Below are 15,607 nucleotides of genomic sequence, written 5' to 3'. Positions count from 1 at the left end.
AATATTGACATTCATTAATCAAGTCATCTATGAGTATAGTTCGTTAACTATGCTGACAATATCATACACATTTCTAATATTTAGTTAAAAATTTTATCCATCAATTGCATGTCTTACTTAAAATAACTAAGGACTTAAAGGAGATTCAATATTCTACTCCAAGAGACAACAATAGTCGATGAAAGTTTTTCAATGGAATTCTTATAACACCACAATATATATCCAAACCATTAGATATTTTAACTTTTAAAATAGCATTTTATTTTAATATTTAAGTTAACAACATACCACAACTAAATTTACAACGCAACTCCACACAACTACTATGAAAAATATTGTACTGACTTGTTAACGATTTCAAGAAGAAAAATTATTAGATACTGGCTATAAGAAAAAAAAGATAATAGAATTTAAAAATATATATATATATATATATATATGATAAGGCGATATGATATAAAGAAAGAAAATATTAGATATAAATGAGAAATGTTAATGAAATATTTAAAAATGATAAATTAATGTTCCTGAATCACATTACTCTTTAAACAGTACAAAGCCATATTTTATCTGGAATAAATTATTAAAAAATCACAATAATTGATATTATTAATTTCAGATTAAATTATTTTCATTAGAACTTGATATAAAAATAAAAATTAATCATTAAAAAAGTTAATATAGTAATTCGGAGTATGGTACTCGATCCCTGTATATTCTAAAACAAGCATCATTTCAAATATTTTAATAATAGAAATAAATAAAATTAATAATAATTTTATAAAAGTAATGCAACACAAAAAAAGTTTATAAAAATAAAATAAAAATATAATAATTTGAAATCCGTTTAGGTAGTGGCACGTGGCCAAAATTTATTCTGACATTAAATGGAGTCGACCAGCCAGTGTTGTGCAGGCAACTGTGCGAACATTGATTAGTTGTGCTATAAACGGAAGAGATGCAGTTATTGGGTGTTGGGAGAAGAAGATGATGAGAGGGGTGTTTGCGTTTGTGTTTGTGTGTGTGGCTGTGTTGGTGACAGTGGGGGAATCGGAAGGAGCAGAGAATTTGGCAGCGAAATGCAACCTTCTGGTCCAGAAAGTGATTCCGTGCATGAACTATGCGACGGGGCAGGCGGCGGTTCCGACGAAGGGTTGCTGCGAGGCGACGTCGGAGATAAAGACGAGCAATCCGGAGTGCTTGTGCTTCGCTATCCAACAGACTCATAAGGGCAGCCCTGAGGTGAAAAGCATGGGCATTCAAGAGGCCAGGCTCCTTCAGCTCCCCACTGCTTGCAACCTCAAGAATGCCAGCACCACCAACTGTCCAAGTAAATCTTTTCTTCCATTCCTAAAACATAACATCATTATCTATTTTATTCTAATTATAATCCATCATAAATAATATATTATATACACTCTCAATATATATAAAGCTTCTTAATTATAATCACATGTATATGATGTATTACTATGTACTAGATTAATATTCGTGTGATATATAGTTTATTTTAATAAATTAGATTAAATGATATTTAATTAATTTTATAAATAAAAATTGATAATAATAATAATAATAGATATGAATTATAACAATATTAATATTAAATCAAAATTAATATTAAAAATAAATATATATTAATTTATTATAAATTATTGAAAGTTTAGTTATAAATAACATTAATACATATCTTGTAATTAATTTTAAAACTGTAGTAATTTAAAGTTAATGTAATTAATAAACTTTTGAGAAAAATAGTTGTAGAAGAAGTTATTTCTTTTTTACATATTAATTTTATATTTTATATGTAATTCTTTATTTAAATTCATTTTAGAATTGAAATAATTAATAATTAATGTAATTAACGTTTTAGGGTGTTACGATTTATAATATTAATGTATTATTGTTTTTATTTTATAAGAATATTATTTTAGATGAAAATTTTTAGAGTTATAAATTTTGAATATTTTACTTTAAAAATATCAATATTTTTATGTATTTATGTTTAATTATTTTTTATATTAACATAATAATAATAATTTTGATAATTAATATTTATGATACTTTGGAGAGAATAAATTACTATAAATTTTTTCACTTTGTTAATGTATTATTTATTGTTAATATTTATTATTTTTTAGCACATAATTATAATTATTTTTATGAAAATTTTATAATTATTTTTATTTTAAAACTATAATGATTTAAAATTAATGTGATTAATATTTTATGATACTTTTGTATTAGTTTATTTTATTTTTATAATAAACATTTATATAACAAGTTTTTTGAGAGAATTGGAAGTTAAGAGTTTTTTAGAGAAAAAAAATTGTTGCAGAATTTTTTCTTTTATATTATTAATAATTAATAGATTATATTTTCTATATTAACATAATAAACAATAAATTTTATATTTATTTCTTTAATATTTTTATAATTATAATTTTATTTTATAAAACTTGTATATAAAAATATGTTGAAAGAAAGTTTTGAAGAAAAAACATAACTTATTCCCTTTATATTATTAATGGATTAATAGATTTATCTTAAAGATTACACAGGATTTTTAATTTTTCTCTCTCAATAACACAGGTAGTGTTTTTTTTATATATATAGGTAAAAAAAGAGTTTATTAGAAATAATTAAATAAGAGTTAAAAATTATAATTAGTGGTTGTAATTATTAAAGTAGTTGACTGGCGGGAATAAATAATTAATTAGTTGACTAATTATTAAAGTAGTTGCCTGTAGTAAAGGAATTTATCTAAGCATCAAGCAAAATGAGTAGAAGGCCGTGGCTTTAATTAGTTTGGTTGTTATTGTATGAATATTTATTCTTGGCATAAATTAAGTTATAATGAAGGATAGGGTATGAAATAGTTTTATTGCAATTAACTAAAACGGAAGACGTGTGCATGCAGAGCTTCTGGGTCTATCTCCAAACTCTCCGGATGCTGCCATCTTCAGGAATGCTTCGTCGAGAAGCAATTCGTCTTCCACGGTGGGAACCACAACCACAACTGCGACCACAACAGCGGTGTCTGAGAACCAGAAAGCCTCTAAAGGAAACATGCTTAGACCTGCACTCATGTCAGACCTAATAGCAGTGGTCATGCTTTCTATTGCTTCTGCTGTCAACATTTACTCTTCATATTAATGAAGGTAGCGGTGGTAGTTGTTTTCTTATTAATTATACTATTATCATAACCGCTTAGTCATGGGTGACCATATATGGACTTTAATTTGGCGGTTGCACCATATGCTGGAATTAATTCACTATCTGCAACCTGTTACCACTTACTATATGTTACTGTTATGTTGTCTAGGACTAGTATTTTCGGACCCTGACCCTGAGTCGTGTCGTGTCTTAATTATCTTTCTGTATTGTGTCTGTGGTGTGAAGTAGTGTTTGTGTGTGGCCCATAAAGGACTGTATGTAACACCATGCTAGATGGATCTCTTTTCTTTCGCAATCTACCTCTTTCGTTTTGTTCTTTTTATGTTTTAATTTCTCACGTAGGAATGAGTATTGCACTTTTTCATCCACACTTATAGCAACGTGTTTTTTAAGTAACATTTGTTATAAACTACATATGTATAAAGCTCATTAAATGGAGTACAATTCACAATTTTTGTTTTAATAAATTTTAATTAATCAAAATATTTAAAAGAGTACCCTTTGGATATTAATTATAAAAATAAATTAATTTATATTAATTAAGAAAATTAGTTAACATCAATTAATTTCATAATTAAATTTTTTTACAAAGTAACTGTCTTTTTCTGATCGTTAATTATTCAATTGGTTATTAGAAAATTTGTTTTCGTTAGTAAATTTATAAACATCACGTTGTTCAAACTATCTTACCAAATAATTTATCGGTTCAAATAGTGACGATTTAAAAATTCAGCTAATAAAAATAAAATAATACCTCTTCCTTCACGTGGAAAAATATTTCGATAAAATTTATTATAATAGGGACAAAATAAAAAAAAATGAAATGTAAATTATAACATAATACAATAATAGTTTTTTGTTATATTACCTTACTAATTATGTTAATTACTTATTATATTGAGTAAATTGTACTAACATCGAATGAAGTTTTATGTAATTGTATGAGTACTTCTTACTTTTTTGACGTTTACAATAACCTATTTTATAAGTGTTATAATATAATTTTTTTAAATAATAGGGAGTTAATGTAATGTCTAAAAAAATGTTATTGTAATGGTTTTTTTTTTTAATAATTAAGAGAATTATTGCATGAGTAGAAAAAGTAGGGTTGTTTTTACAATTTTACAGAATTTTAAGAGTTATCGGTATAATTTATTTTATTTTGTTTTATTTTTCTTTAGGTATTTACACTTCTTATAATAGTGGATTGGAGCCTAACTCAATCCTACAAAACCGGTTTATAAGGTGAGCGTTGTTTTCTACTTATATACTATTCAATTACCTAATCTCTAGTTGATGTGAGACTTGGATTTTTTTCAATACACCCCTTCACGTCCAGCACTATTAGGCTTAGTATGTGAATAAATGGTGGGTGACCTATTTTTAATGATCTAGGATTAGCGACACTTGAATTTTTCTTTTTTTCCTCAATACACCCCTCATGCATATGAGATATGTATCAATAGTAGGTGACCCATTTTTAAGAATCTAGGATAACTCTAATACCATCTTAGAATAGTAGATTGGAGTCTAACTCAACCCTAAAAAATACTCAATAGATGTCTACCAATCAGATTTTAAAAATTAGGATTTTAAATCATTATTTTTTAAGATTTTTTTCCTCTTCAAAATTTTGAACAAATTAATAGCTATTTCAGTAGCCATGTGAAATATGCTTAATAAAACATGGTTACATACTATTTTATTAACTTCTGAAAATTGTATGCCTTTATATATTTGAAGATCTAAGAATCTTGGCTACTTTTCTTTCAAATAATAAGGGAAAACTGTGAGCAAATTCCATATGCCATAGTGCTCCAGTTTTAATTCAATTTTGCTCGCAAGTGTCTCTATCAGCAAATTTGGAACTTAAAAAAAAATCCATTTGTATTTGATGTTGACCAGTGAGTTTTTTCCTCTGTTGTTTGCATAGTGTACCATAACATTGAGAAAATATGATTCTATAATTATCTTATAGATGGTTGTTGCTTGCATTAAAGACATGTCATGATTTTGTCGGTTGTCAAAAAACGATGCACCAAACTATTTTAAAAATAGCTTCAGTTTTTATAAAAGCTATTTTGGAAAATAAGTTTGATTCAATTTTTTTTTAATTTGGATATGGTTTTTTAAAATAGTTTGGTTTGGATTTAAATTTGGTGTAATTCTTTTGTATTTTTTTTTCACTCCTAGTTGTATTAGCTTGCAACACTAAATTTTATATGGAGTTAGTCTATCGATTACTTTTGAGTACTATATCCTTTCAATACTTAGTTAAGAATTAATTTTTTGATCTTGTATCTTACTCGATTAGTCACTTTATAAATGTATGTTTTGACTTTTCCCACATATGAATATCACATAAAATTTAAAGGAAACAACTTAAAATAATTATTCATTCAAAAGTTAGCTTACTTACTTAAGGGTTACAACTTAGACTCTTTACCACAACTTATATATACACAATGAGACATTTTAATTTCTAAAACATTTTTTACTCTCCTCTAACTTTTATGTATCTTAATAAAAACATATATCTATACCACATGCCTAACAACTTAACATCTTGATCAACTATATAATCATATAATTATACAACATCATCGTTTATCAACTTACAACTTAACAACATAAACATCATCATACATTATCTCAAACTAATGCATGATGAAATATCCTTATACAACATTCATTACACAACAATTCATCATATTCATCAATCATTCAATCAACTTAACATCATGTTTTAAATCAAGCAACTCACACGTGCCATTGAGATAGAGAATTTTACGTCTCGCTCACGACTAGCACCAAACTACTTGTGCTCGACATGGTTGAGGCAGAGAGTCTCTCATTCTCTCCTGCTTGGCATGAAAAAACCCATGCTTGACCCCAATCAAGTAGAGAGCCTTTAGTTGATTCGCACTCAGCCCCACTCCATTGGCACCTAACACTAATTTAGGTAGAAACGATTCTCTTTCCTCATGTCTGATGCCATTCAACTCACGTCTAGCCTGGCCAAATCAAAGAATTATATCTTCTCACGTCCAACACTACCAATCCTATGCTCGACATCAAGAGAATGAAAACTCCTAATTTTGAATCACGTCTAACGTCATGAAGGCATGTTCAGTGCAATATCAGTTTTTGCACTTATGCAAAAACTGATTTTTGTCTAATCCATTTGAAAACCAACAATTTTCCAACATGCAACAAAAACGCAACACATATACAACATGTAGGACGCATTTCCAACCTCAAAAACAACATGCAACTATTATGTCTAAAAAATATCATATTTAACTCATGAACAACTTCAAAATAACCAAAAATCAATGTAACTCATCTTATCCCTTCACCAATTAAAGAAATCAACAATTAGATGAAATCCAACATCAAAATCAACATGCAATTCAACAAACAACATAAAGCTTCAATTACCTCTTATCGATTCAAACCAAGAGAGGAGAAGAGAAGGAAGAACTATATGATCTCTGACTTGAGATTCTTAACTTTACAAGCTTTTAATCTCCAACTAGCCAAGTGAATCGGCTGTAAGAAGGGGAGAAGAGAAGGGTTCTCAATTTGAAAAAGGGAGAAGAAAGATTTTGGATTTAGAGATCTTCTCTCCAAAATTTCTTAAATTATAAACTTTTGAAGTTTGCATCTTAAATTTTTTTTTTATATATACCTCCTTGAAATCGAACCAACTTAATTCTAACTCAACTAGTTAAAAAATAATTTAACTCTGAGAGTCCTTTAACTCTAGAGTTCTAAAACAATACTATTAATAACAACAATTCACAACTAAGCATATAATTAGCGTATACTTAAATTAAACACCTCAAAATTAAAAATGTTACAATTATAAATATAAAATAAAATTACAATAAATGAAAAGGAATGTGAAGTGGAAACATAATTCAGTTTCTTTCTTTTTTTAGTTTGTATCAATAATACTGTAGTTACGAGTTTATGTCAATATATATATATATATATATATATATATATTATATTTCAAACAAATAAACAATCATTATTTATACTATTATATAAAAGAAAATTTTATCTCGTGTAATAAAAAATATTTGTTTTATTAATTGATTTTTATCTTCACTTTTTTCCCCAAATAATTATACCTTAATTAATAATATTACATAAATAAATGTGACAGAGACAAATAGTATATGTGTTTACTCTAGTATTTGATAAAAAATGTTTTTTTAATCTTTTATTTCCACGATCAAAAAGTAATATTCAAAAAATAAAAAAAATATATCAAGTTTAATTTACCTCTACAAGAAATGGACATATTAGAGTCATAACATTAGCGTCAATTGTGCCACGAGCACTAGATTGTTACAACCTTTCAAATTTTTATTTTATTTTATTTTATACTATTTAATTGAATAGTGTTGCTCATGACTAGTACTAAATAATATTTTTAATTAATATCACCTAAATCAACACTATTTAAATAACATTTTAAATATATTTTTTTGTAATTAGTATTATTAGTTAAGTTGACAACAATTTTTAAAATCTTCCACACCCTTTCTTAAAATCTTGCTTCTTTTCATCTCTAACTCACTTTCTTCTTTTCTACTCTTTCACCTAATTATTTTTATATTCTTTATTGTTTTAATATTTTCCTCTCCTATTTTTATTTGTTGCCAACGCTAGACGTGGATGGTTGTAAAGACAACAACAAAAATGATTGTGACGATGAATAATGAAGATGAGCACAACATGAAACCAACGATAACACCACCTTCTTTGACCAATATACGAACGAAGAAAAAAATTGTAAAGGTGATGACAAGCAACAACAACATCTCCTCCACTAAATCAATGACTTGTTGTGATTATTTTTGTTTCATTTAACTTTTATTTATTTTTAGCTTTTATATTTTAACAATAAAAATATGTTTTAATTCTGTATTAAATATTAAAAGCACACGATTTTATAATTTTAGAAGATTATCTTTTAAAATTTGATTTAAAAGTTTTAAATCATATTTAAGACAAAAAGTAAAATAAAAATTTTGTCCTGTGAAAGAGTTGGGGTTTTTGTTTTAATGAATAAAGGGTTGGGCCGCGACGTTGGATCTTACTTTTGGGTTTAGCCCATAGGGCTTGTTCAGGCGCTTTGAGTTTGTGATTCATAGAAAGGGCGGTGTAAAAGAAAGTGATATAAAGGTTAGTGGTTTTTCAGGTTTAACTGAATGTCTGAGATGTTACAGTGACCCAAAGGTTTTCTGCATTTCATGACCGTTGCATTCCCTACTCGTCTTCATGTCTCAGGTTAGCGCTCTTGCATTTCTTCATTTTACCCTAACCTATTTTATTGGATATTCCATTTTTCTATTACAATCTTATTTATGATTAGCAAACCAATTTCATTTGCCTTGAACCAATCGTTATTCTGGTTTTGCAGTGGAACCGATTAGACTAATCTTAGCCACCTATTCAATCGCCAGCATGCAATGATAACTTTTTCCTTTTCATTTTCATTCTGCAGGTTGATCATAGAAACTCTTCAGCGCCTAAGCGCGCTAGAACCGATGGTAACTAATGCTTATTATTACTCTTAATTTTCCGTTGTTTACAGATGCTTGCTGATTGCTGTTACCGTTAATTGCGAATTTACAAGGCAGTATTCTCCCAAAACTCTAAGTAAATCCCTCCCTAACAGCATATGCTTCCGTGGTGCAATTCGTTTGTGTTTGTAGGTAGTCGAAGGGAAGATGACTGGACATGCCCTAGCTGTGGTAATGTCAATTTCTCTTTCAGAACGACATGCAATATGCGGAATTGCACTCAACCACGGCCTGCAGCTCATAGATTGGTAAGATATTGTATGTAAACGTTGTGCTGTTGCTTGGAATATGATATGATTTGTATTTTGCAAATGATTTTGAAAAATGTTTTATCAGTCGCCTTGTCATCAGTCGATGTTTTCTTTTAATTTTATAATATACTTATGCTTCTTGTTCTGTGTTATTTAATGCTTATCTTTCATACAAAATGGAGGGTGAAAGAGGATGTGGAAATGAATTGTTTATGTATGAATAACAGAGGCTGAACATATATATATATATATATATATAAAATGTGCCCTTCGGATGAATATGGAATTGTATACTCTTTTTGTCAAAAGAAAAAAAAAATTGTAGGCTATTTGCTTTGTATGCTCAAATTAGTTTTTGGTTAAAACAATTTAGATGGACATAGGCATTGGTGTAAGCATGTGTTTTCCCTTAAAGCATTTTTTATTATGAAATATTAAAGTATTTGTCAATCATAATTCAGAAGTTTGATGTCAAGCCTTTGCAAGCTCCACCGCTGGGTTATTCATCACCAGCACCTTATCTTGTTGCACCACCATATGGGTCTCCTCCATTCAATGGGTCATCTATTCCTCCCTTTGAAGTTCCATTTTCTATAAGATCAGCTTATCATTACAATTATGAAAATCGCCTTTCTACTGGCAGTCCTTATAGACAACTGCATTTACCTGGGCCAACACCATACCCAAATGGATTGATGATGGGAAATGGTATGTTATAGATCTATCTTTTTAAATAAAATTGGCCATTTTAATGACATAAGGAGAAGAGTATTAGGGGTCTTGAGATCCCACATTGATTACGGATATGGAAAAAGTAGAGTTTGTGGGCAATCCTCTCCCTATGAGCTAGCTTTTAGGGTTAAATTATTCCCAATTCAAACTCAAGATAGCATTAAATATTTAGATATTATAGATTTGATATTGCATTTTTCGATTGCTATATATATATATATCCAAACTCTAGAAGTCCAATCATAGGCAAGAAGGGTTTGTTGAGATCCCTCATTGACTATAGATATGGTCAAAGTAGAGCTTATAAATATAAAGGCTTAAAAAATTCTTACCTCATGATTAATGTTGTTTTTCAAATCAAAAAAGCTTTCAAAAAAAGAGCTTGTGTGAAAAGTACACAAGTAAAGGTATTTAAAGAGGGAAGGGGGATAAAGCATCCAATAGAAATGCCTACTTTTGATATTCATTATTTTTTTATGTAGTGCTATAAGTTTTCGAATGGAAAAGGATCATGTGAAATGCATAATGTACTTAAAATTGAAGAGTGAATGTCTATCACCTAGGAAAAGTAAGAGAGAATACTCTGTTTTGCATTTCACAAACAAGCTCACTTCAAATAAACCTTATCCTTCTGTGTTATGATCCTTTGTTCATAAGCTCTTACCATAGTGAATGTAATTTATGTTTTCTGGGAATTCTTTTACAGGTGCAATGTATGGCTTGCCCCCAATAATGGACCGTTATGGCCTCGGTATGCCTATTGGACCTGCAACAATGGTATAATCTAAACTAATTTGTTCCAAACTTGTTATTCCAGGATGATATGATCTGAATTTTTATATTTATAATTTATTTTTCTTTATTGCTTCTTGACATTTTTTCATAATGAATTCTCCGTGGATGTTATGCTATTTGATTTGTTCAGGTGAACTGCTAACTATAGTAAATGCCAGATACTTCCACTTATAACCTGTTAAACTCAAGATTGCACTACAAATAACAATTATTGATAACAATCCTGGAATTAACCGAATCTAAAGTACAAAACTGCTAACATGCCCTAACAAGGGGTTTCCTCCTTCAACAAACACACGCGTGCCACCTCCCCCCGCCCCTTTATTGATCTATTTTTCCGTATCTATATTCCACAAATAACTATCACAGAAAATAATTGCCTATTAATACCAGACAAAAACTGCCCTATTTTAAAATAGCTGTCTCATACATAAATTTAAAATTTATGTTGTATTTTTTCCTGATATAAACCTTCAATGGAATATTATTGATCCTTGGTGCAGAAGCAACCTCACCCTCAAGGCTGAAATGAGCAAATTGGTCTTGATGGCGTTTGCATCTTCCCAAGTAGCTTCATTAATTGGTTGAGAAATCCATTTCACAAGAACCTGAAAAATAAGCTGATCATATCTGGTTATAACTTATAACTTCAGTATTTCTTCTGGTTCAAAGGCTGGTCCATCCACTTCAAGGCCTTTTGATAAAGTAGGTTGGACAACATGCTGTCCCACAAACTCTTTTAGTTATGATACATGAAAAATAGGGTGAATTCTTGACCCTTCAGGCAGTTGTAACTTGTGTGCTGCTGCTCCCACCTTAGCCACAATTTGAAAATGGCCAAAATACCTTGCATTTTAGGATTCACTCTCCTAGCCACAAATTGTTGGTAGTGTGGCCTTGGCTTAAAAACACCCAGTCTCCAACCTAAAACCTGACGTCTCTCCTATGCTTGTTGGCACACGTGGTTTTGAGCACGCTATAGGTGATATGTAAGTTAACCTCTAGTGCTCCAATTCTTGAATTAAGTAGTTTGCTGATTACTTGCAATAAAACTAGCAATTGAGGGTCCAACAATTGGCGCCCTTGTTTTAAAAGCTGGATATGGAACTATTCATTGGTCTTGTTGGACTCGGGTGAATCTCAAATTCACTGGTTTATATCCAGAAACTGCTATCTGGCCTGTCCGTGTAGAATTTCTTGTAGTTGTGTCAATAAAATCTCAAAATGCTATTGCTGCACTAATCTTCAACCCAACTTGTTTGACAAATGGCAACAAGTGGTTCACATGAATTTATTGTAACATTGCTTGAAAATCTCTTAAGCAACTCAGTTTCCAAGGGTTCCTAAATAGATTTGGCAATCTCTTCCTCAAATATGTAAATCAGTGTACCATAAAACCCTCCATACATACAAAGGCTATTGGTATTTTCATTTCTGATTTGGTATTCTAAATTCCAAAATAAAAAAAGGCCCTAGCCAGCCACCCAACTGGGTCATTTCTGTCCGAAAAGTAAATTGAGAGAGAAACTGATCTTGCTATTCTCATGCCTGATATGTTGTATTTACATATTCATTGGCAGTTTGGCACTATCTTCTTCAGGAAGAAAACGTGTTGGTGAGAGGCAACTGATGAAGGAATCGTCAGAGCCAAAGAGGAGTGTGGCAGGATGGTGTTGAAGTTGAAAGATTAGCCATGTGGAAAGAACCTTAAGTTCTAGGCTTTGATACCATGTTCGAAAAGTAAATTGAGAGAGAAGATAACATTTTTGATATTATGACTGAATAATAGTTTGTACAAAAGATGTTAAGCTTATGTACAGGGAGTCTATTTATGATAAAAGCTTTAGCTAATGATGATTATCTTTAATATTGTTATAAATGACCTAGAGTTGGGTAGTTTAACCTTCTTGAACGCTCCATGGATTGTTAAATCTGTGTTTTTTTGATGTTGTTACATGATGTAAAGGAGTCTTAAGATGGCTAGAACTCCCAGCATCTCCACCCACTATCTATACCACTTTGGATTCAGTAACTCCTTCAACAGGGTTTGCGTTTTGTCTAAAAATCAATTTTCATGTAATCAAAATTTTCCAACACAGAATTCTCCGTTATTTGTAATCTATCATGGTTGGAATAATTGGATCTCTTCCACTCTTAATAAGTTGATTAATGGTCAAAGGCATCTAGCAGGTTGGAGTGTTGGACCAAATTGTTAGTGATAGGGTGTGGGCCGCAATTAGGCAAGTCTCTAGGAGGAGGAAGATGACAATTATCTTTTCAGTTATTTTGACAATCATTATCATTATCTTTCTGTTATAAGGATATTATTATCTTTATCTTTTGTAATTAAGAGGTTATTGTCTTTATGTTTTGGGGGAATTATTTTCTTTATCTTTTAGGAGATTTGCCTTTATCTTTTTAGGATTTAATTAGGATTAGAAAAGGGAGACAAAAACTATATTAGGAGTAAATAATTTAGAGAGGGGTGTGTGAAAATATTGAGTTTTGTTTAGGAGATTCCTGGTTCCTCAAACTACTAGGGCAACATTATTCTCTCTGTTTTTATCCATCGTCAATAAATAAATACTGTTCTTCCTTCTTTTCTTGTTTTCTTGGTTTGGGTTCTATCAGTTAGACTGGAGATTGCACAACAAATAACAAAATATTATTGATAACAATTCTAGAATTAACCAGAATCTGAAGTACGGCATTGCTAACACATGCTACTTCCCTAACATGGAGTTTTCCCCCTCAAAACTGCAGAAACAACAAAAAACACTTGTACCTCCCCCTAACTGATCTATTTTCCTGCACTCATCCCACAAATAATTGGCGCATGAAGAAAATTACTACCACCTATTTCTGCTTATACTAAACAATAGTTGCCAGAAAGTAACTTCTTATTAAATCCAAACAATAACTGTCCTATTTAAAAAAATAACTATCTCATACATAAATATAACTGGCTTTTATTTTTTGACATAAACCTTCGATGGCCTATCATATTACTGCTGGCTTGTCAAACTGCGTTTGGTTTTTCCACCCGAACAGGACATTAATTAGGCACGGATACACATTTTCATCTTCAAAGTTGGATTTGGATACTAACCCTTGATGAGTTGAAGAAGCTAATTTTTTCAGAAGTGCGCTATTTTATTTTATTTCAGTCCTAGGTTAAAATTAATCGTTAATATTTACTTGAGCAGGACCCAAGGCTAGGATTTTTTCCCGATGACATGTCCCAGAAAAAAGACATAGGTTTGCTTATGTACATTTTTATTGAAATGGATGCTTGTCCCAGTTTTGTTGCACCCTCTAACCCAACTCCTACTATATTCCATACAGACGCAACTCGTGACAATGACTGGATATGTCCAAAATGTGGTAATATCAACTTCTCATTCAGAACTGTCTGCAACATGAGAAAGTGCAACACACCAAAGTCTGAATCCCAGGTTTTGTTGCCTCTATATCTTCTGTGCACCTTGACAATAATTTTTAAACAACATTGTTTGATGTGAAAATTATGTTGCAGGTCTCGAAATCTGACAAAAATTCTAGTGAGTTGCAGTACATATCTGTCTGACTGTTTCCATCTAATTGATGCAATTATTTAATCTGATAGAGCATTAGTTGACGATGATGCCTCTTTTTCTTTCTATACAGAGCAAAAAATGCCTGAGGGTAGCTGGAAGTGTGAAAAGTGTAATAACGTAAACTATCCTTTCAGAACGAAGTGCAACAGAAAGAATTGTGGTGCAGACAAACCATCTGAATCAAGCAAATCTCCGTCAGCAGCTTCTGGTCAAAATGATCGGGTACGCTGTGTAATATTTTTTCATTTCAATAGCATCCAAAGCTAATCTGCTGTAGAACTTTCACTATTGCTTCTTTCAATTGGATCCTTGGTCAACTTACAGCTAGACATTTTTTTTTTCCTTCATATTTCTCTAATGCATCCTTTGATTTGCAATTATTTACCGTTCCAGTGAGAACTAGCACATGTTGAGGGTTGCGAAGGTCCAGAGTTGTCATCCAGCATTACTGAATTTGGGTGTCTGACAAACAGTCATTTCATCCTCTACGTTGTAGCCTTTGTCAAGTCATCACCTAATTATCTGTGTCAAGTTGTATTTAACTGCGATGGTAATGAATGGCCTTTATGAATCGGTATGATACATGTGTCTGCCAGCTTAACCTGGCAATTATTTTTCGGGTTTGTTGTGATATTTCATAGAAAATTACCCTATACTCTCAGAATCAAGTCATTATACTAGGGGTTGTCATCATGTGCACTTAGACGAGGTATCATTAAGATGGATTCCAAGATTTTAGATAATTTAGGTTGTCACAGTTTAGTATTGGGTAGTTGTTGTCTGCTTCGCTAGCCTATCTTTTTTTTTTTTTTTTTTCATGTCACTGCTTGCGGCAGGGTGGACAGATCATGTTAGATCTTAAAGCTTGATTTTGAAGTAGATTATTTTTTGGTTAATCATAGATTTCCTTTTAAGTATAATTTAATTAGCTTGTGTCGATAATATTGCACTTTAAGATAAGTTGCTCATTATTTTGAAGGCTTAAATAAGTTGAGGTCCTTGTAAATATACTGGTTTTTGTTTTTAGTCTTTGTAACTTTTTATTTTTTATCCGTGCAATGTTTGTCTTCATCTGTTTTGTCATGCCCCTGCAAAATACTAGTTTTAAAGTCTCTATTTTAACAGCGAAAACCAAAATAAGGGACGGCGGATATTGCATTGAATTTTTTTTTTTTTTTACAATGACTAGAAACAAAAAAAAAAAACTATTGTATTTGTTGGAATGTAAAACATTTAAACTTATATTTGAAATTTGTTTGAAAACATAGAGGATGAAGGATTTTTTTTCTAGAAACACGTAACTATCGTAGAGGAATTTCTCATGTCGGAAACTAGTGCTGTGTAGTGTATCATACATGTAACAATCATGGTCTTTTACGTGTTAAACTTGATTTAATTGGTTTGTGTATGCATATAGATATGTAGCAATATGCATTTAGATTTGTTTAGACTAAAA

General features: G+C 30.6%; 2 protein-coding genes across 5 annotated transcripts; both read left to right on the top strand.

Annotated features, from left to right (window-relative positions):
* Positions 1 to 872: 872 nt before the first annotated feature.
* On the top strand, positions 873 to 3,499 carry LOC109810715 (non-specific lipid transfer protein GPI-anchored 1). The gene is made up of 2 exons (XM_020374257.3): positions 873 to 1,330; positions 2,921 to 3,499. Exons 1-2 carry the CDS (start codon positions 988 to 990, stop codon positions 3,154 to 3,156), a joined length of 579 nt encoding a protein of 192 aa, XP_020229846.1. The 5' UTR covers positions 873 to 987; the 3' UTR covers positions 3,157 to 3,499.
* Positions 3,500 to 8,326: 4,827 nt separating this feature from the next.
* On the top strand, positions 8,327 to 15,047 carry LOC109810686 (ranBP2-type zinc finger protein At1g67325). Of its 4 annotated transcripts, XM_020374221.3 has the most exons (11): positions 8,329 to 8,481; positions 8,699 to 8,744; positions 8,910 to 9,025; positions 9,490 to 9,587; positions 9,672 to 9,736; positions 10,467 to 10,537; positions 13,762 to 13,813; positions 13,901 to 14,010; positions 14,091 to 14,115; positions 14,222 to 14,373; positions 14,545 to 15,047. In XM_020374221.3, the coding sequence occupies exons 1-11, from the start codon at positions 8,473 to 8,475 to the stop codon at positions 14,545 to 14,547; spliced, it is 747 nt and encodes a 248-aa protein (XP_020229810.1). In that variant the 5' UTR covers positions 8,329 to 8,472; the 3' UTR covers positions 14,548 to 15,047. The 4 variants fall into 4 exon arrangements, with proteins under 4 accessions (XP_082924946.1, XP_020229810.1, XP_020229809.1 ...); XM_020374220.3 differs by having other exon boundaries at positions 8,330 to 8,481; positions 9,490 to 9,736; XM_083068819.1 differs by having other exon boundaries at positions 8,384 to 8,481; positions 8,615 to 8,744; positions 9,490 to 9,736.
* The last annotated feature ends 560 nt before the right edge of the window (positions 15,048 to 15,607 follow it).

The sequence above is a fragment of the Cajanus cajan genome, chromosome 2 (genome assembly GCF_000230855.2).
Source record: "Cajanus cajan strain Asha chromosome 2, NIPB_CcT2T_4, whole genome shotgun sequence".
NCBI lineage: Eukaryota > Viridiplantae > Streptophyta > Magnoliopsida > Fabales > Fabaceae > Cajanus > Cajanus cajan.
This window is presented reverse-complemented; position numbering and strand designations above follow the sequence as displayed.

Coding starts and splice junctions, on each gene's coding strand:
- LOC109810686 (XM_020374220.3), top strand. Junction 13,814..13,900: donor GTCCCAGAAAAAAGACATAG/GTTTGCTTATGT, acceptor TATTCCATACAG/ACGCAACTCGTGACAATGAC. Junction 14,011..14,090: donor CACCAAAGTCTGAATCCCAG/GTTTTGTTGCCT, acceptor ATTATGTTGCAG/GTCTCGAAATCTGACAAAAA.
- LOC109810715 (XM_020374257.3), top strand. CDS start 988: ATGATGAGAGGGGTGTTTGCGTTTGTGTTTGTGTGTGTGGCTGTGTTG. Junction 1,331..2,920: donor CAGCACCACCAACTGTCCAA/GTAAATCTTTTC, acceptor GTGTGCATGCAG/AGCTTCTGGGTCTATCTCCA.